Here is a 20189-nt window from a genome sequence, read left to right on the forward strand (position 1 = left end):
CAGGTCTCCAATATTCAGCCCAGCTGAGCACAGTGAGACTCCCCGCTTCCCGCCCCTTCCTACAAACAGGAAGTCAGGTCACGGGGGCCTCAGGCAAGGTCAAGACTGGACAGCAAGAGAAGGAGCACACAGGCCCAGAGCTGGCTGGCCTGGGCTGGCTCTGACCTCTCCGTGCCTTTGCTTTCCTCTTCTGTGAAATGGGCATAATGAAAGTACCAAATAAGTCAGATTATCCTGGGGATCTGCAGAGAGAGCACGGGGTCAGCACACAGTAAGCACTCTGTAAAAAAGGCTGTCCACGTCAAAGCCACCGCTGCCTTTACAAAACGCTTCTCCTACGCTCACTGTCACCTTCTTTTCTGTGTGGCATCCAATAGGAACACGTGCCCACCTTATCACTGCAGACACAGAGGCCCCCCGAGGGGTAGAGACCTACGAAAAGCCACGCGGTGCGTAGTGGCTGAGTCAGGATTCAAACTCCAGTCTCTTGCCTCCCAGGGTCTCCCCTTTTCCCTGCCCCAAGTTGGCAGCCAGCAGGGACCCTTTGGGGACAGGAGAGGGTTGGAAGGTGAAGCTGCGGTGGCCAGGGTTTCTGCTGCGTGTGCTGGTCTCACAATGGAAAGTGCTGCTGTCTGCAGTGATCCAGGCGAGGTCGGGGCCCCAGAACCCCACTCCCGGCCCAGGCCTGCTGAACCAGCGTCCCCTTTGTGCCACAGACTATAGGGCCTGGTGTCTGCCAGACTATAAAATGGGGGGTCGGCCCCTAGTCACTCACTGCACCCGCCTGCCTGCCTGTCCTCCAGCAGGAAGTAGCAAGTCCCCAGGTAAGAGGGAACCCGCAGTGCAGCTGAGAGCTGAACGGGAGGGGAAGAGAAGAGGGAGGCAGAGACAGCAGGACCCTGCGAGGCAGAGAGGCAGGGTCCTGGAGATAAACACAGAGAGTGCGGTGGCTCACGCCCGTAATCCTAGCACTTTGGGAGGCCGAGGTGGGTGGACCACTTGAGGTCAGGAGTTCGAGACCAGCCTGGACATCATGGAGAAACTCCATCTTTAAAAAAAAAAGACAGGGAGAAGCAGAGAGCGAAAGAAAGGGAGAGAGAAGGAGAGGGGAGAGAGACAGAGACAGAATAAACAGAGAGACAAGTAAAAAAAGAACAGATAGCAAAGACGCAAAGAGAACAAGATAGTGGGGGACGGAGGAACAGAGAGGGAGAGAGAAACAGAAGACAGGCCGAAAGAGGACAGAAGCAAGAAACAGACAGCAAAGGGAGGGAGGGGAGGAGAAACAGGGAGAGGGTGAGGGGGAGACAGACAGACAATGAGAACGTCTCCAGGAAGGATTAAGTCTGGCTGCCAGCCCTGGGGGAGTGTTGAAAGCCACAGATGTGGCCCAGATGTCTGGCCCCACCCCTGATGAACAGGGCACCCCAGAATATGCACCGCCTTCCTGGAGGAGGCTCGGGAGGGACCTGCTTATCCCAACTAGCTCCTTCACACAGAGTATGTTCCGGAATCAGCTTGACCAGAGGGTCTTCATCTGTGCTATCAGGGGGGTCCTCAAATCCCTTCACATTGTCTCCATAGTTAAAGGGGGCATTATTTTTGTCTGGGGACAAAGTTGAGGTACTCATCAAACATTCAAAGGAGTCCATGACCCCAAAGCAACAAGGAACCGCTGGAATTGACCAAAGCCCTCTCCACCCAGTGCCTGCCCAGCCAGTCCTCATTTTCATCGTCCTTCACAGGCAATAAATACATCCTCTTGGGTCCTCCCGTATGCCCCGGTCCCCGCCTGTATCTGCAGCCAATTACCACCCTCACCCCCTCCAGAGAATCCCAGAGGAAGTGGACTGGGAAAGGAGCTGGGAGCAGGCATTCATTCATCTTCTGAACAAATGTTAATTGAGCAGCTCCTGTGTGCCAGGCGCAGAGCCAAGTGTTAGGGATGGCCGGTGAATAAATCAGGTTAAGCAAACTGCAGAGCGTTTTACTAACCAGTTGAGTTGAAATCCGAGCCCTACCACGTAGTGGCTGTGTGGGCCGGAGCTGGGCCCCTTCCTTCTCCAGCCCCCTACTGCTCAGAGGGGATCGTGACAGCAGCCACTCCATGGAGTCAGGGTTATGGTCAGATGGGTTAATGAATGTATGTCCCAGTGCCCAGCATACCTTCAGTACTCCCAGATGGGACTTCTTGTTATTAGCCTGGAGAGGCAAATGGAAGTCACACGAGCAAATCGGCGTGATGAGTGGTGTGGAAAATTGCAGGGGGCTAAGGAGGGTGGGACAGCTGGTGGAGGGAACAGCATGGTCAAAAGCCTGGAGGAAAAAGATATATATATATAGGATGAGCGGCCCGCGGACGGGAGGGTCTTGGCTGGGGAGTAGGGATGGAACAGAAAACTTCCAGGCTTACATTTCAGAAGGAGATGGAGAGCAAATGAGCTCCAAGGAGACTGGAAGCACAGGGTGTGGGGCTGTGAAGGCAGGTTGCAGGTGTCAGCCCAGAAAGCCAAGCTTTCTTTACAGACTTTTGCAGGCGGGAACCATGTCTCAGGCTGCGAAGGCCTCGGCCACAGTGGCGGTGAACCCAGGGCCTGATACCAAGGAGAAGGGGGCCCCACCTGCAGGAACATCCCCTAGTCCCATCACCGCCCTGGGCCCAACGACCGTGCCTATTGTCACCGCCAAGGCGGGGGAACTGCCTCCTGGGAACTACAGGGTAAGGACCTGGGGGTGCAGGGGCTGGGTGCCGCTCCTCTGCTTTTTTCGCTCCTCCGCCCCCTCCTCTTTTCCTTTCTGCTCCTCCTCCTGCTCTTCCTCTTCCACCTCTCCCTCCTCCACACCTCTTCCTCATCCTCTTCCTCTGCCCGTTTCCTCTCCTTTCTATTTCCTCTCCCTTTTCTTCTTCTCTGCCTCCCCATACGCTCATCCTCTGTCTCTGTTCTCTTTTTCCCTCCTCCTCCCGCCTCCTTCTGGGACACAAGTGTGGCCCAGTCAATCTGGGAGCCCCAAAAATAGCCAGGGGTTTTGACACACTTGGAAAAAGGGGGGGCCGGGCACGGTGGCTCATGCCTGTAATCCCAGCACTTTTGGATGCCGAGGCAGGTGGATCACCTTAGGTCAAGAGTTCGAGACCAGCCTGGCCAACGTGGTGAAACCCTGTCTCTACTAAAAATACAAAAATTACCCTGGCATGGTGGCAGGTGCCTGTAATCCCAGCTATTCAGGAGGCTGAGGCAGGAGAATCACTTGGATCCGGGAGGTGGAGGTTGCAGTGAGCTGCAATCATGCCACTGCACTCTAGCCTGAGAGACAGGGTGAGATTCCGTCTCAAAAACAATAAAAATAAAAATAAAAGGGGGGGGGGACCTACTGTGGAGTTGTACGATAACAAGAACCAAAACATAACACTTCACAGCTGAAGGGACACCTGTCAATCATGCGCACATGCTTGGAGTTTATCGAAAGCAAGAAAAACAAAAAAGGCGGCGAAAAGGAAGTGGGCTGGCTTAGCAGCAGAAACCAGATGTCCTTGGGGGCTGACTAGGGCAGCGGGATGGCCTCAGACCCTCCTGAAAATTGATCCAGGTGTTCTGGGCTGAAAGAGATCCTGTGGAGCAAGGTGTTCAGTCCCCTGGGACTTGGCTGGGTTTGGTTTCGTCCTCAGGTGCACAGAAATGGGTCATTTTGTGATCCTTGGTTCACGACATGCTCTCATGTGGTCTGTGCGTGGCTGGCTTTTATGCATATACCTATTTAATCATTAGTTGATTTCTAATAACGTAACATGCACCTACAAACCCACCACCCGTATAAAAGCCAGGACTTGGTTAAAAACCTTCTACCTAGCTCTAAGCTGTCTCCCTCGAGCCCATCATTTTCCTCCCCTACACCAGGAAATACCATCCTGATCTCAACCTGTGTCTGTAATCTGCTTGCTTGATTTCGTATACAATTTTATGCATTATTCTTTTAAAAATGTATATACACGTGTCTAGTTATTTACTTGGTTTTTGTATTTATTTATTTATTTTGAGAATGGGTTATGAGACTGGCGAATTTTCATATTTTTGGTAGAGAAAGGGTTTTGCCGTATTATCCAGGCTGGTCTCAAACTCCTAGCCTCAGCCTCCCCAAGTGCTGGAATTATGGGCGTGAGCCACCGCGCCCGGCTGATTTTCTGGGTTTTAACTTATTGAAATAGGCAATGTGATTATTCTGGGTTTTTCTTCATACTTTTCACTTACTGTGAGATCCCTAATATCCACCCATATTGTTGGGCATGACTGCAGGTCATTCATTCTGGCTTTTGCATGGTATTTCAGAGCGTGACCATCTCTTTCCTGCTGAACACGATTTCAGTGGTTGCTGGCTTTGCTCTGGTGAACAGCACAACTTGGATTTTTGTTGTCGTTGTTGTTGTTGTTTTTGAGATGGAGTCTCACTTTGTCACCAGGCTGTAGTGCAGTGGCACAATCTTGGCTCACTGCAACCTCCGCCTCCCAGGTTCAAGCAATTCCCCTGCCTCAGCCTCCCAAGTATCTAGGACTACAGGCATGTGCCACCATGCCTGGCTAATTTTTTGTATTTTAGTAGAGACCAGGTTTCACATGTTGACCAGGATGGTCTTGATCTCCTGACATTGTGATCTGGTGCCTCAGCCTCCCAATGTGCTGGGATTACAGGCTTGAGCCACTGCATGCAGCCGGCTTGGAGGTTCTTATCCCTGTCTCCTGGGGCATACATATGGGAGTTTCTCTTGAGTGAACAAGGGTAGGGGTGGAAGTGCTGGGTCACGGTTATGTGAACCTCCCCCCTTACAGCTGGGGAAACTGAGGCTCAAAGAAGGCAGACAATTGCCTCGGTCCATGTGAATGGCAAAGTTGTCCCAACTTGGAACACCAAGTGGACAAGGAACCAAAACATGAGGCTTAGTGAGAAGAGAAGATTGTCTCAAGTTTTCCCCTCTGCTGTGGAGGGTTGGATTTGCAAGTGTCTCCTGAGCATCAGCTCTATGGCAGGTACTGGGGCTGGGAATGGAGATACAGAAATAGATTAATCTTGAGCCCTGCCCTGGAGGAGCCCTTGGTCTTTGGAGGGGCTGGGTAATGGGAGAGAGGGAGCACAGAGGGAGAGGGAGACCCCAAAGCAAAACAGCAGTGACTGTGGTGGGTTAGTTGTGCTGCTAATGGGGAGAATACAGTGGAGGATGCTCAACCAAGGCCGATGGGGGAGGGGGCAATCAAGGAAGGCTTCCTGGAGAAGGTGGCATCTGAGCCTAGAATATTGAGTCTAGAACATGAGTTAGGGAGCTTTGGTTAGGCGGCAGCAGCTCCTCCAAGCTGGAGATGTGTGGTAGAGAAGGCATTCCAGGCAGGAGGAACAGCACGAAGAATGGCCTGAAAGGGAGGTTCGTAAGTTCCTAATGATGGCGCAGATCTTTGCTTAAGAATTAGGGGTGAGGCCAGGTGCAAGCTCTCACGCCTGTAATCCCAACACTTCGGGAAGCCAAGGCGGGCCAATCACTTGAGCTCAGGAGTTAGGGACCAGCCTGGCAACATGGCAAAACCCTGTCTCCACAAAACAATACAAAAAGTAGCTGGGCATGGTGGTGCGTGCCTGTAACCCCAACTACTCAGGAGGCTGAGGTGGGAGGATCGCTTGAGCCTGGGAGGCAGAGGTTGCAGTGAGCTGTGATTATGCCACTGCACTTCAGCTCGGGCGAGAAAGTGAGACTCAAAAAAAAAAAAAAAAAGCCGGGCGCGGTGGCTCAAGCCTGTAATCCCAGCACTTTGGGAGGCCGAGGCGGGTGGATCACGAGGTCGAGAGATCGAGACCATCCTGGTCAACATGGTGAAACCCCGTCTCTACTAAAAATACAAAAAATTAGCTGGGCATAGTGGTGCGTGCCTGTAATCCCAGCTACTCAGGAGGCTGAGGCAGGAGAATTGCCTGAACCCAGGAGGCGGAGGTTGCGGTGAGCCGAGATCGCGCCATTGCACTCCAGCCTGGGCAACAAGAGCGAAACTTTGTCTCAAAAAAAAAAAAAAAAAAAAGGTAAAGAATTGGGAGTGGGAGGACAGGATCATTTCACAAACTATGGTTCATCACACTTCTCACACTTTCAGGTGACCCCTTCACTGCCTGCTTTTATTTACCTATATCCTCAATGAGTTTTTGACTCCCCTCACTCTGCCCCTGGTCTGGGGGCTTCTCTCCCACAGCTGGTGGTCTTCGAAAAGGAAAACTTCCAGGGCCGTCGGATGGAATTCTCAGGGGAGTGCTCGAACCTGGGAGACCGTGGCTTCGACCGTGTACGCAGCATCATCGTCTCCGCGGGACCGTGAGTGTCGGGCGGAGGAAGGGCACCTGCTCTGCCACCTCGGGACCACCACACCACAGGAGCTGCCATTTCTCCAGCATCTGCTCCGTGCCCCCGGCCATTCGTGCTTCTGGCACAGATGTTATTTCCAGTCCTCCCATCAAACCGGAGAGGGAGGAATTGTTCTCAATCTCATTTTACAGATGAGGAAACTGAGGCTCGGAGGGGTGATCCAATTAGCATAAGATCACACTGGCAGTAAGCCGTGGTTCTGGGCTCTGGAGAAATGTGCCTTCTACTATAGCAAAACCTCTAGCCCATCGCTGAGGGCAGAGACAGGCCAGAGTGACATGTCCACTCGCTGTCCCCTCTCCTGGGTGTCCAGCTGCCTGGGAGTAATGAGAAGCATCCGTGAAGCACCCACTCGGTGCCAGCCACTGACTTGGGGCTGCACTTTGATGATTCACAGTGACGTAGGAGGGAGGGGCTATTCTTATGCCCACTTGACAGACAGAAAGACTGAGGCTCAGAGAGGGTAAGTCTCTTGCCCAAGGTCCCCTAGTGGCAAGTGGCACAGCCAGGATTCAACTCATGTTGATCAATTTCACTCCCAAAGCTCTTTTTTTTTCTTTTTTGAGACGGAGTTTCGCTCTTGTTACCCAGGCTGGAGTGCAATGGCGCGATCTCGGCTCACCGCAACCTCCGCCTCCTGGGTTCAGGCAATTCTCCTGCCTCAGCCTCCTGAGTCGCTGGGATTACAGGCACGCGCCACCATGCCCAGCTAATTTTTTGTAGTTTTAGTAGAGACGGGGTTTCACCATGTTGACCAGGATGGTCTCGAGCCCTTGACCTCATGATCCACCCGCCTCGGCCTCCCACAGTGCTAGGATTATAGGCTTGAGCCACCGCGCCCGGCCACTCCCAAAGCTCTTAATCACCATGCTTCACTGCCTGTTCCTGTCTCTGGGGCTTCCTGAGCCTCAGCAACTCCCACATAAAGCAAGGATAGCTACCCTTGGGCGGAGTGACTGCCCCATGTCCAGCCTGTGTGTGCTGAGGTCAGGGTGGAGGGGCAGCCCCAGGACAAGATCCACATGGCTCATTTGCTCTTGTCTCCTCACTTTGAAAGCCCCCAAGGGTTCCAGTCAGCCTGTATTTTGAGCCCATTCTGAGATGGGCTTTGAGGTCAGACAAGCCTGGGTTTGAGTCCTGACTTCCCCTGTTTGCCTTGTTCAGTGTCCAAGCCTCAGTTTTCCCATCTTTGAAATGGGGAGAATGATGGCCCTCACCACTCCTCACAGGATTACTCTGAGGTCTGAGGGAGATCATACAGCATGAGCCTGTCACCTTGAAGGCACTCAAACACGGCAGGTGACTCTGATTGTCACGTACTCAGCTCACTGCCCTGTGAATTTAGCCAACTCACCCTGGAGCCTCCCTGGGACCATTTCTATCTCCTGCTCCCACTCCACCCTCAGTGTGGTCAATGCAGCCTCGGCTCCACCCTCAGCCCCAAAACCCAGCTGGGAGCAGAAGCTACCGGATGTGGCCAGCTTGGGTTTTCAGGCTTTTTCAGTACCAGTGACTCAAACCCAGAGTATTTCTCTTCGAAGATGCAGCTGCTCTCTGACGTGTGCCTTGGGGCTGTGCCTGATGGGCATGGAAAGGGCCTGTGGTCTGGGGGCCTGGGTCTGTGTGGGCGCTGGCAGGACCATGGGAAAAAAGAATGAAGAAGGTGGGGTGGGCATGAGGAAAGTGGGGAGAGGTTGTCTTCAGCACCGCGGTGGGGAGGGCTGCGTGCCTGAAACCCAGGAGACTACAGCCTGACACCTGACACCATCGTGTGACCTCAGGCTGGGGACTTAACCCCTCTAAGCCTCAGTTTCCATATCTTGTAAATTAAAATTCCTGCCCTACCCTCTCTCTTTGCTTGCAGGTTGAAATTAACCACGGGAGATAAGAGGATAGAGTAAACATTTAAAATTTTGGTCTTCACTGGTCCTTCTCAAGAAGAGATGGAAGATTTCAGGGGGACATCAGGCATGGTGGCCAGATCACCAAAGTGTCTGTATTTCCATAAGCCTAGACCTCCAGTTTCCTTCTCCCTTTAATCATGAACAGTATTAATTTGAGGATTTACTCTGTGCTGTATCTGTCCCATGCATTGCCCCGCTTTTTTTTTTTTCTGAGACAGCGTCTTCCTCTGTCACCCAGGCTGGAGTGCAGTGGCCCAATCTCAGCTCACTGCAACCTCTGCCTCCCGGGTTCAAGCGATTCTCCTGCCTCAGCCCCCTGAGTAGCTGTGACTACAGGTGCCTGCCACCATGCCTGGCTAATTTTTGTATTTTTCGTAGAGATGGGGGTTTCACCATATTGGCCAGGCTGGTCTCGAACTCCTGACCTTGTGATCCACCTGCCTCAGCATCCCAAAGTGCTGGGATTACATGCATGAGCCACCACGCCCAGCCGCATTCCCTCTTTTAGGCTCTCCTAACCTCCCAACGAGGTAGATACAATCGTTTCTTCTCTGTTACTAAAGCTTAGCAAGCCTAAGTGCCGCCCAAGTTCATGCGGCAAATACATGGCAAGCTTGGATTGGAAGTCAGTTCTGTCTGTTTCCAGGGTCTGTCCTCTTAACTCCTACATGAAACCACATTCCAAGGCTCCCTTGTTATTCACCCATGCATCTATCCACCCATGTATTCATCATCCATGTACTTCCCCATGCATGTACCCATTCACCTATACATCCATTCACACATTTATTCTCCATTTTTATGCATACATACCCCTCCTCTCTGTCACCCACCCATCCATCTATAAATCTGTCCGTCTATCCACTCATCCATCTACCTATCCATTCAACAATTCCTTCATCCATCCACCTACCCATCCACCTATTCAAGCATCCTTTCATCTACTCATCCCTTCATCTGTCCATCCATCCATCTATTCTTCCATTTATTTCTCTCCTACTCCAGGCCAGACAGGGCGGAGGCAAATTCAACTCTATTCTGAGAAGACAAACATATCTTTAATTCACTCCATTGTGGTTAACTGATCATTAACCACAAAGACCTGAGGCTCTTGTGATGCCTTCTCTCTTAGCCCAGGGTGATAGTCCATCATGCTCATCTCCTTCGGGTGAGAGCAGGGTCCCAGCAGCCCTCCGGGAGAAGATGCTAATGTCGGTGTCTCCGCGTCCCTCTCTTGCTCCCTGAGAAATCTTGAACACACAGGCAGAAAAGGTCAAGGGGTTCCTTAGTCTCAGCTTTCTCATCTATGGAATGAGGATCACCATATCTACTTCACCCACATTGCCACAATCCCTGGTCCCTCCAATACAAGCTCACTTCCTATCCTTAATAAGTCTTCACTGGGAAAGCCAGGAAAATCTTCCATCTAATTTCAAACTTCCAATTAGTCCTTGTAAGGAGCCTAGCACCTTCCTATGCAGTATCATGTTAAATTATCATGGGTATCTGAGGGTAGGTATTACCATCTTTCCCTTCCCATTGCCCCATACTGGTTACTAAGTGTCTCCCGAATGCCAGGCAGTGTTTACCCAGCAAGGATGAAAAGACCTGTATTAATTTTTCCCCTGTACCTTCGAGTCTGTTGTTTATTTAATATATTTCCTTTAAAATGATCCTGCTAAACACAAATAGACACATTTCTTTTGAGAGAAAGTCTTGCTCTTATCCCCTAGGTTGGAGAGCAATGGCACGATCTCATCTCAACGCTGCGACCTCCATGTCCCAGGTTCAAGTGATTTTCCTGCCTCAGCTTCCCGAGTAGCTGAGATTACAGGCACCTGCCACCACGCCCAGCTAATTTTTTTTTTTTTTTTGAGATGGAGTCTTGCTCTGTTGCCCAGGCTGGAGTGCAATGGCATGCTCTCAGCTCACTGCAACCTCCGCCTTCCATTTTCAAGCAATTCTCCTGCCTCGGCCTCCTAAGTAGCTGGGATTACTGGTGCACGCCACCATGCCCGGCTAATTTTTGTAATTTTAAGTAGAGACGGGGATTCACCACATTGGTCGGGCTGGTCTTGAACCTCTGACCTCGTGATCCGCCTGCCTCAGCCTCCCAAAGTGCTGGGATTACAGGCGTGAGCCACCGTGCCCGGCCAAATAAACACATTTTTAAAGAACCTTTACACCACCTTTTATAAATATAAGGCTAGTATTATTTCCTATAAGTAAAAAGTATCCATACAAAATTAACAAGGAACACAAAAGCATTACAATGTTGCTATTATACCACATGTGCTGGAGATTCTGGGCTAGTCGCCTTTTCTCCCTTTGTTACCAAAAAAAAAAAAAAAAAAAAGGAGAGATTAGTTAAGTGTTAAAGGCACATTAACATCAAACGGACTCTCCTATCTGGCGTCAAGTTTAAAATGTCTGTGTGTTTTTTGGCTCCAAGTCCTCACAGTACTTGAAGCACATGTGAACACTACATTTAGAGAAACAGTGTGCTCAAATAATCACACACATTCATCTCACTTAATCCTTCACCAACTCTAAGGAAATAGGCATGTGAGTGTAGATGAGAAACAAAGGTTCAGAGAGGCGAAGTCCCTTGCCCAGAGTCACACAGCTTTTAAGTGTCATAGCTTAAAATCAGACCCAGACACGTTGGGCCCCCTTTGGACTTTCTACCGGCCTCCGGGCTGCCGTGCCACAGGACAGAGAGGCAAGTATGAAATGGAGGCTTCTACTAACCGTTTTTCTCCCGTCTGCCTCACGCTCCTTCTTGTGTCCAGCTGGGTCGCCTTTGAGCAGTCCAACTTCCGCGGGGAGATGTTCATCCTGGAGAAAGGCGAGTACCCACGCTGGGACACGTGGTCAAGCAGCTACCGCAGTGACCGGCTCATGTCCTTCCGACCCATCAAGATGGTGAGTGGCTCTGTGGCTGGGGCTGACAAATCAGCCAGGCGGGGCCAAGCAGGGGTCAGTCTGAGATCTGACATGGGCAAGAAGGACAGGATGGTGGGCAGGCAGGTGTGGCAGCCTCTGAGTGGTCGAAGGACAGTGGGTTCTTGAGCTCATCAATTCATCAGTGTCCTTCACACACTCACTAGTGATCATAGTTCACTGCGGCCTTGAACTCCTGGCCTCAAACTCCCACCTGGGCCTCCCAAAGTGCTAGGATTACAGGCATGAGCCACCATGCCAAGACTGGGGAAGCTGTTAAAATTTCAGTGCCCAGGTCTGGCGCCATGGCTCACGCCTGTAATCCCAGCACTTTGGGAGGCCAATGCGGGCGGATCACGAGGTCAAGAGATCGAGACCATCCTGGCCAACATGGTGAAACCCCGTCTCTACTAAAAATACAAAAATTAGTTGGGTGTGGTAGCGCACAGCTGTAGTCCTAGCTACTCGGGAGGCTGAGACAGAATTGCTTGAACACGGGAGACGGAGGTTGCAGTGAGCTGAGATTGAGCCACTGCACTCCAGTCTGGTGCTTGGAGAAAAAAAAAATTCAGTGCCCATCCAAAACACCAAACATGCTGGTTACAGATCATGCAATGGCTAAGAAGAGGGATATTATAGAAACGCAGCTCGAACCTGTTAATAATAAGACAATATACTGAATTAGTTTCTTATAATGTTTAACTAAGTCAACTTCCAGAAGATTCAAGGTCAAAATGGTGGCAATATCTCCAAGTGATTCACAGTTTTTTCCAGAATTGAGTTGATGCTGAGTCATGAACCAGCTACATCTTGCTCACCAATGTTAGTTGCTGATGGTAACTGACTTTTGTCTCCTGTGATGGGAATGTTTATAAGAATTTTCATGAGTGTGCATTTGAGGCTATCAGGTGCCAACCACCAGCTGTTTTGACATCACCAAATTTATCTTAATGGATTATTCAAACAGATCATTCCCAAAGCTTTTCTCAGAATGTAAGACTGAATTGTCTGCCTTCATGATGTACTCTCTGTAAGAATTCACAGATGTACCAGGCACGGTGGCTCACCTCTGTAATCCCAGTACTTTGGGAGGCCGAGACAGGTGGATCACCTGAGGTCAGGAGTTCAAGACTAGCCTGGTCAACATGGTGAAACTCTGTCTCCACTAAATATACAAAAATTAGCCAGGCATGGTGGTGGGTGCCTGTAATCTCAGCTACTCGGGAGGCTGAGGCAGTGGAATCACTTGAACCCAGGATAGGGAGGTTGCAGTGAGCCGAGATTGCACCATTGTGCTTCAGCCTAGGAGACAGAGCGAAACTCTGTCTCAAAACAAAGAAAAAAATAGAATTCACAGATGTGTTTCTCAATCGTTGAATCGTTCTTACATGCCAACCTATGTCAAGGGATTTGTTTGGAAGGGTGATCACCCAGGGCATTTCCATTAGCTTCTAGAAGCTTGCTATTCAATATAATAAACACTAGCCATATGTGGCCATTGGACACTTGGATCTTGGCTAGACTAAATGGAGATGTGTCATGGTGTAAAATGTACACTAAGTTTTGAATACATAGTAAAAAAAAATTTAAGAATGTCAACAATGCATTGATGTCATTATATTGGCTACATATTGAAAATATAATATTTTAGGTATATTTGTTTTAGTTTAGTTTTGTTTATTTCTCACTCTGTTGCCCAGGCTGGAGCACAGTGGTGCGATCTCAGCTCACTGCAATCTCTGCCTCCCAGGTTCAAGTGATTCTCCTGCCTCAGCCTCCCAAGCAGCTGGGATTACGGGCACCTGCCACCACGCCCAGCTAATTTTTGTATTTTTAGTAGAGACAGGGTTTTACCATGTTGGTCAGGCTGGTCTCAAACTCCTGACCTCATGAGCTGTCTGCCTAGGCCTCCCAAAGTGCTGGGATTACAGGCATGGGCCACTGCACCCAGCCCAGGTATATTTGTTTAAATAAAATATATTACATTAGAAATTTTTAGAAATCTCAATGCCTTGACTCCACCCCAGACCAATTAATTCTGAATCTCTGGCGCTGGGACTCAGGCACTGATATCTTTTCTTTGCTCTCTAAGTAGTCCGTCTGTGCAGCCAGGGCTGAGATCCAATGGTCTAAATCAGGGATGCCCAATATTTTGGCTTCCCTGGGCCGCAGTGGAAGAAGAAGTGTCTTGGGCTATACATAAAATACACTAACACTGATGTTGACTGATGAGCTTTAAAACAATTGCAAAAAAGAAATCTCATAATTTTTTTTGTTTGTTTTGAGATGGAGTCTCACCCTGTTGCCCAGGCTGGAGGGCAGTGGCGCGATCTTGGCTCACTGTGACCTCCACCTACCAGCTTCAAGTGCTTCTCCTGCCTCAGTCTCCCGAGTAGCTGGGACTACAGGTGCATGCCAGCACGCCCAGCTAATTTTTGCATTTTTAGTAAAGACAGGATTTCACTGTATTGGCCAGGCTGGAATTGAAATCCTAACCTCGTGATCCACCTGCTTTGGCCTCCCAAACTGCTGGGATTACAGGTGTGAGCCACCACCCACGTTTTAAGAAGGTTTACAAGCTTGTGTTGAGCCGCATTCAAAGCAACCCTGGGCCGCACGTGGCCTGCAGGCAGCAGGTTAAATAAGCTTGGTCTCACCCTTGCTCTCTCTGCCCTGCCATGGTCCTGGTCCAGGCCAGCATCATCTCTGTCTCTGTCAGCTTCAGCTCTCTCCCTGCTGGGCTCCCTGACTCCCTCCCGGCACCCTGTCCTGGAAGTTACAGATATCTTTTCAAAATAAAAGCATAAGGCTGACCATCATCTACTTCAACCCGGGTATGTTGGTTGGCCTGTTTCTATTTTCGTTTTTTTTAGACAGAGTGTCACTCTGTCGCCCAGGCTGGAGTGCAGTGGCGCGATCCAGCTCATTGCAATCTTCGACTTCCCGGGTCAAGCAATTCTCCTGCCTCAGCCTCTCAAGTAGCTGGGATGATAGGAGTACACCACCACGCCCAGATACTTTTTGGATTTTCTTAGAGACAGGGTTTCACCATGTTGGCCAGACTGGTCTCGAACTCCTGATCTCAAGTGATCTGCCTGCCTGGGCCTCCCAAAGTGCTGGGATTACAGGTGTGAGCCACTGTGCCTGACCAATTGGCCTTTTTCTGCCAGGCTCTGATCTAGGCTCTGAGTGCAAAACCATGTATCAAACAGACTAGGTCCCGTCTTCATGAGACTTAAGCTACCCAGGGAGGGAGCTATTGAAAACATAATCATGGGGCCAGGTGAAGTGGCTCATGCCTGTAATCCCAACATTTTGGGAGGCCGAGGCAGGTGGATCACAAGATCAAGAGATGGAGACCATCCTGGCCAACATGGTGAAACCCCGTCTCTCCTAAAAATACAAATATTAGTTGGGCATGGTGGCGTGCGCCTGTAATTCCAGCTACTCAGGAAGCTGAAGGAGAATCACTTGAACCCAGGAGGTGGAGGTTGCAGTGAGCCGAGATCATGCCACTACACTCCAGCTTGGTGACAGAGAGAGACTCCATCTCAAAAAAAAAAAAAAAGAAAGAAAGAAAGAAAGAAAACCTCATCATGGGAATCCATCTCCAATGGATTCATCGACCATGGTAGGCGTTACACAAAGGCCATGCAATCTGACTAGGAAAGCAGAAATGGGAATCGGGGACTCAGGTATTGTTAGAGGTGGAGTGGGCAGGGGTGGTCAGGGAAGCCAGCTTCCAAAGTTTGGAAACCAAGTCAGCCATGGGAAGAACAGATGGAAAAGCCTTCCAGCGAACTGTGCGTTCAAAATTCCTGGAGCAAGGACGGACTGGTGGGGCCGAGAGAATTAAAGGTGGCCAGCGAAGCTGCAGCAGAGGGAGCGGAGGAGAGAGGGAGGCAGATGGGAGGGGAGGTGTTGGCAGCGGCCATTCTTGCAGGCTCTCATAGGTAAGTTTAGTCTTGACCTCACTAGCAATGGGGAGCCATTGACTAACAACCCTCCCAAGGACCTCAAGACTTAGGCAGTCATACGTCATCGTTGTTACCGCTAATTAAGTACATTTGCCACTGGCAAGTAATTGCACTAAGGGTATTTGTCTTACCATGGCCCAAAGGGTCCGCTGTGCTGCCATCCCTGCCTGGCACCGTGCACTGGCCCTTCTTTACCCTGTCCACACAGAGATTTTCTTTGCACATCCCCACCTCCCAGCCTTTGCCTATGTCTTCTCTGCCTCAGTGCCTTCCCTCAACCTTCCTTCCCCCTCAGCTTTGCACACTCCTCCTTAACCTCCAAGGCCCCTCTCAAGTGTCACTTTTTCCATGAAGCCTTCCCTGATCTGCTCTCCTTTATTCTGGAAGAATTAACAAGATCGTTCTTCATCTATAGCCCTAGGCCCCTCTTCCTCCTACAATGGTGAATAACGGTAGATAATCACAGCACCCATTTTTAAGCACCAACTATGTGCTGGTATATAACCCGCCTTTTACGTAATCCCTACAACTGTCCTATGTGACAGGCTAAGATAACATGCATTTTATTTCATTTATGTATTTATTTATTTTGAGACAGAGTTTCACTCTCGTCACCCAGGCTGGAGTGCAATGATGCGATCTCAGCTCACTGCAACCTCCGCCTCCCGGGTTCAAGTGATTCTCCTGCCTCAGCCTCCTGAGTAGCTGGGATTACAGGCTCACGCCACCACCCCCCGCTAATTTTTGTATTTTTAGTAGAGACAGTTTCACCATGTCGACCAGGATGGTCTCGATCTCTTGACCTCGTGATCCACCCGCCTTGGCCTCCCAAAGTGCTGGGATTATAGGCATGAGCCACCACGCCTGGCTGATAGCATGCATTTTAAAAGCCAGGAAACTGAGACTCAGAATTAGAAAATGACTGGCCTAAGGTCACACAGCTGGGAGTTTCTGGGGCTGGGATTTGAAACCAGGTCTGTGGTTTTGAACCTAGAGGCTGAGGTTAGCGTTTCTCTGCTGTGATTTCCGGTTCACCTCTTTGGCTCTTCAAACCCTTGGGCCTAAAACAGGGCATGTTGACTTTTGAAAAGATAGATGATCCCTACCCTCAGAAATAACAGACAAGCTTTAAAAACAAGACACAGGAGGGTCGGGCGCGGTGGCTCACACCTGTAATCCCAGCACTTTGGGAGGCCGAGGTGGGTGGATCATGAGGTCAAGAGTTCGAGACCATCCTGGTCAACAAGAGCGAAACTCCGTCTCAAAAAAAAAAAACAAGACACAGGGTCATGAAAGCATTAAAAGTCAGTGCACGCCAGAACTGAATCATGTGTCCAGGTTCAAGGATGAGCCTGTTTTTTTTTGTTTGTTTGTTTGAGACGGAGTTTCGCTCTTGTTACCCAGGCTGGAGTGCAACGGCGCGATCTCGGCTCACCGCAACCTCCACCTCCTGGGTTCAGGCAATTCTCCTGCCTCAGCCTCCTGAGTAGCTGGGCTTATAGGCACGCGCCACCATGCCCAGCTAATGTTTTGTATTTTTAGTAGAGACACGATTTCACCATGTTGACCAGGATGGTCTCGATCTCTTGACCTCGTGATCCACCTGCCTCCGCCTCCCAATGTGCTGGGATTACAGGCTTGAGCCACCGCACCCGGCCAAGCCTGTTTTATAGTGGGCACTCAGCAGTGAGTTGAGTAGCCATGACAATCCCACGAAGTAATAGTAACCCCATTTTTTGTTGTTGTTGTTGTTTGAGACAGAGTCTCACTCTGTCACCCAGCCTGGAATGCAGTAGCGAAATCTTGGCTCACTGCAACCTCCGCCTCCCAGGTTCAAGCGACTCTCCTGCCTCAGCCTCCCAAGTAGCTGGGATTACAGGCACCTGCCACTTCACCTGGCTAATTTTTGTATTTTTAGTAGAGACAGGGTTTCACCATGTTGGCCAGGCTGGTCTTAGACTCCTGACCTCAGGTGACTCACCTGCCTCAACCTCCCAACGTGCAGGGATTACAGGTGTGAGCCACCATGCCTGGTACTAACCCCATTCTAAAGATAAACAAACTGAGGCTCTGAGGGAGGCAGAGTAAAATGTCAAGATCACCAGAGCATAAATGTCAGAGGCAGGATTTGAACCTCGATCTGTGTTCCACTAATCTTCCTCATTTCACCTGGTTTGTAAGAAGCATTAAAAAAAAAGGGCAATTGGTTAAACTCCTGGTGGCACAGGGACATTCATTGATTGGGCTTAGGAATGAAATGTCTCTCTGAAAGTTTCTGCCCCCCTCCCTGGTTGTGTGATATTGATCAATAAGCTTGACCTCTCCGAGCTTTTTGTCCCTGACCATAATTTAAAAAATAATAAATTTTTTTTTGAGACAGAGTCTTGCTCTGTCACCCAGGCTGGAGTGCAGTGGTGTAATCATGGCTCACTGCAGCCTGAACCTCCTGGGCTCAAGTAATCCTCCTGCCTCAGCCTCCCAAGTAGCTGAGACTACAGGCATGTGCCACCATGCCTGGCAAATTAAAAAATATATATTTTTGAGAGACAGGCGCTTACTATGTTGCTAAGGCTGGTCTTGAAACCTTGACCTCAAGCATTCCTCCCACCTGGGCCTCTCAAAGTTTTGGGATTATAGGCATGAGCCATAAATGCATTTATTCAGCACCTGATGTATGCCAGGCATCGTGCTCAGTGCTCTATATGGATGCACTGATTTCATCCTCACGAGGACCCTGTGACATGGGAGCTGTCATCCCGTTTTCCTTATGTTTCCTTCCAGACTAGACAGCAGTGGCCCTGGAGAGTCCCACAGCGGCCGGCACAGGCTCAGAAAGCACCACTAACTTTCTTCTCTTTGTCCCACCTGTACTCCATACACCTGACCCACCCTCTCTTTCCCCAGGACTCCCAGGAGCACAAGATCTCCCTGTTTGAAGGAGCTAACTTCAAGGGCAACACCACAGAGATCCAGGGGGATGATGCGCCCAGTCTCTGGGTCCACGGCTTCAGTGACCGCGTGGGCAGTGTGAAGGTCTCCAGCGGAACGTAAGCATCGCTCCTGCCAGGCCACATCCCCCGCCTCAAGCACAGGCAGAATCAGAGGCTGCTCCCCTGATAGGTTATAACATCAGATTCCTAGAGAGGGCCACAGCCCCTCCCTCCCACAGTCTCCCCATGCAGGTTCCTGGGCTTCAGCCAATAGAGCTTTATTCCTCTGGGGAATAGGGTCAGACTTTGAGAAATCCCAGGTCAGTGTAAACAAATCAGGCAATTAGCTCTAAAAGGCTGTTGGATGGAGAAAACAGGAGCTGCTAAACCTAATTGGTGCTGAAGGACTAATTCACTAAAAGGGTCAGAGCTGACGTGGATAGATGAGGCTGGATGCATGCAGGGACAGGACAGATGTGTGGGGAGATTGGGAGCTCCTAGGACAATGAGCAGAATGAGTTCTGAGCAGTGAATTTGCATCATGGGATGCCCCTGACCCTGCAACTGACATGCTGAGGAACTCGAGTGAGCCTGAAAACCTCTCTGTCTCTCAGTCTTGCCAGCTAGGCAATGGGCACACAGAACTCCCTGATCTAAGAGGGCCCTTTCTGCTCCCAATTCTCGGGATCTGGAGCTACCAAAACAGAGCCCCATGACCTAATGGCATGAGAATACATGGAAGGGCTGGATCAAAGGAGTCACTTTATCCATCCCCCTGCCTCCAAATGACCATGCCAGACATCCCTGATCTCCTCCAGGTAAATGTAAGGCTCTGCCTCTCCATTCCCAGACTTGTTCTAAGCTCCTGTAACACCATCAGGGCCATGGCCTTTTTCTTGTTCCTTTCTACCTCCCTGAAACCTACATTCCTGCCATTCAAGCCATCTGAAATATATTGAGCTTCATCTTCGAGTCAGGCATTGTGCTACCAACACTGGGGAAAATAGCAATGAATACAGCCAGGCTCCCACAGCCAGGTTCCTACCTTCAAGGAACTTATTTGGCCTAGTAGGGGAAAGTCAGATATACCTGTGAGATGGTGTCCAACAATAATAAGTAAGGGATGGGCCAGCCAGGGCAATCGTGTTGCAGGAGATCAGAGGAGGATAGCAGGTTTCTAGGATGGCTGTGGATGTCAGGGTGGAGGGCAGGTCAAAGGTTTATCTGAAGAGGCTGGGACTTAAACCAGGTTTTCAAATATAGGGAGGGGGTCTGGGAGAGCCCTGGAAACACCCTCTCAGCAAAAACAATGAGAGATGTTACAAATTAATCGCTGATGATAACTTCTGTTGAGTGCTTACTATGTATCAAGCACTGTGCTTAACCTCTTTAGATAAATAATTATTAAACCTTTATAACAAACCAAGGAGGTAGGTGCATTATCATCCCCATTTTACAGACAGTACGTTGAGGTTCTGATACGTCACCTACCCAGATTCTCACAGCTTAGTAAATTGATGGCAGAGCTAGGATTTGAACCCAGGTATATTTTATACCAGAGTATGTGTTCCCAACTGCTACACACAGATTCACTTACCTACAAAGGAAACAAATTTTTTGAAATAACACTTCCTGTCTTTCATTTGCTTCATCGATAACCAGCCCCCCAGTACCTATTCTTGCTTCTTTTGATTGTGTTCTCTGAGCCCTGCAACGTCACATTCAATGAGATGTGTATTAACATTCCTACCAAGCACAGCCAACACGCTTAGCAAACACTCAAGGTGCATTTTCCATCTGGCCCTCTCCAACACTCTTAAAACCAGGCAAGCCGGGCGCGGTGGCTCACGCCTGTAATCCCAGCACTTTGGGAAGCCGAGGCGGGTGGATCACGAGGTCAAGAGATCGAGACCATCCTGGTCAACATAGTGAAACCTCGTCTCTACTAAAAATACAAAAAATCAGCTGGGCATGGTGGCGCGTGCCTGTAATCCCAGCTACTCAGGAGGCTGAGGCAGGAGAATTGCCTGAACCCAGGAGG

The 20189-nt window shown here is 50.0% G+C and overlaps 1 protein-coding gene across 1 annotated transcript in view; it reads left to right on the top strand.

Moving 5' to 3' along the window:
- Positions 1–712: 712 nt before the first annotated feature.
- The window catches only part of CRYBB1 (crystallin beta B1), a 21241-nt gene continuing 1764 nt past the window's right edge, over positions 713–20189 (top strand). The window contains exons 1-5 of the mRNA XM_017498039.2: positions 713–824; positions 2527–2719; positions 6225–6343; positions 11091–11223; positions 18123–18265. Of these exons, the coding sequence (XP_017353528.1) occupies positions 2546–2719; positions 6225–6343; positions 11091–11223; positions 18123–18265 (569 nt within the window). The 5' untranslated portion in view covers positions 713–824; positions 2527–2545. The remainder of the gene's footprint in view (positions 825–2526; positions 2720–6224; positions 6344–11090; positions 11224–18122; positions 18266–20189) is intronic.

This window comes from Cebus imitator, unplaced genomic scaffold, assembly GCF_001604975.1.
Source record: "Cebus imitator isolate Cc_AM_T3 unplaced genomic scaffold, Cebus_imitator-1.0 Scaffold237, whole genome shotgun sequence".
In the NCBI taxonomy this organism is placed as follows: domain Eukaryota; kingdom Metazoa; phylum Chordata; class Mammalia; order Primates; family Cebidae; genus Cebus; species Cebus imitator.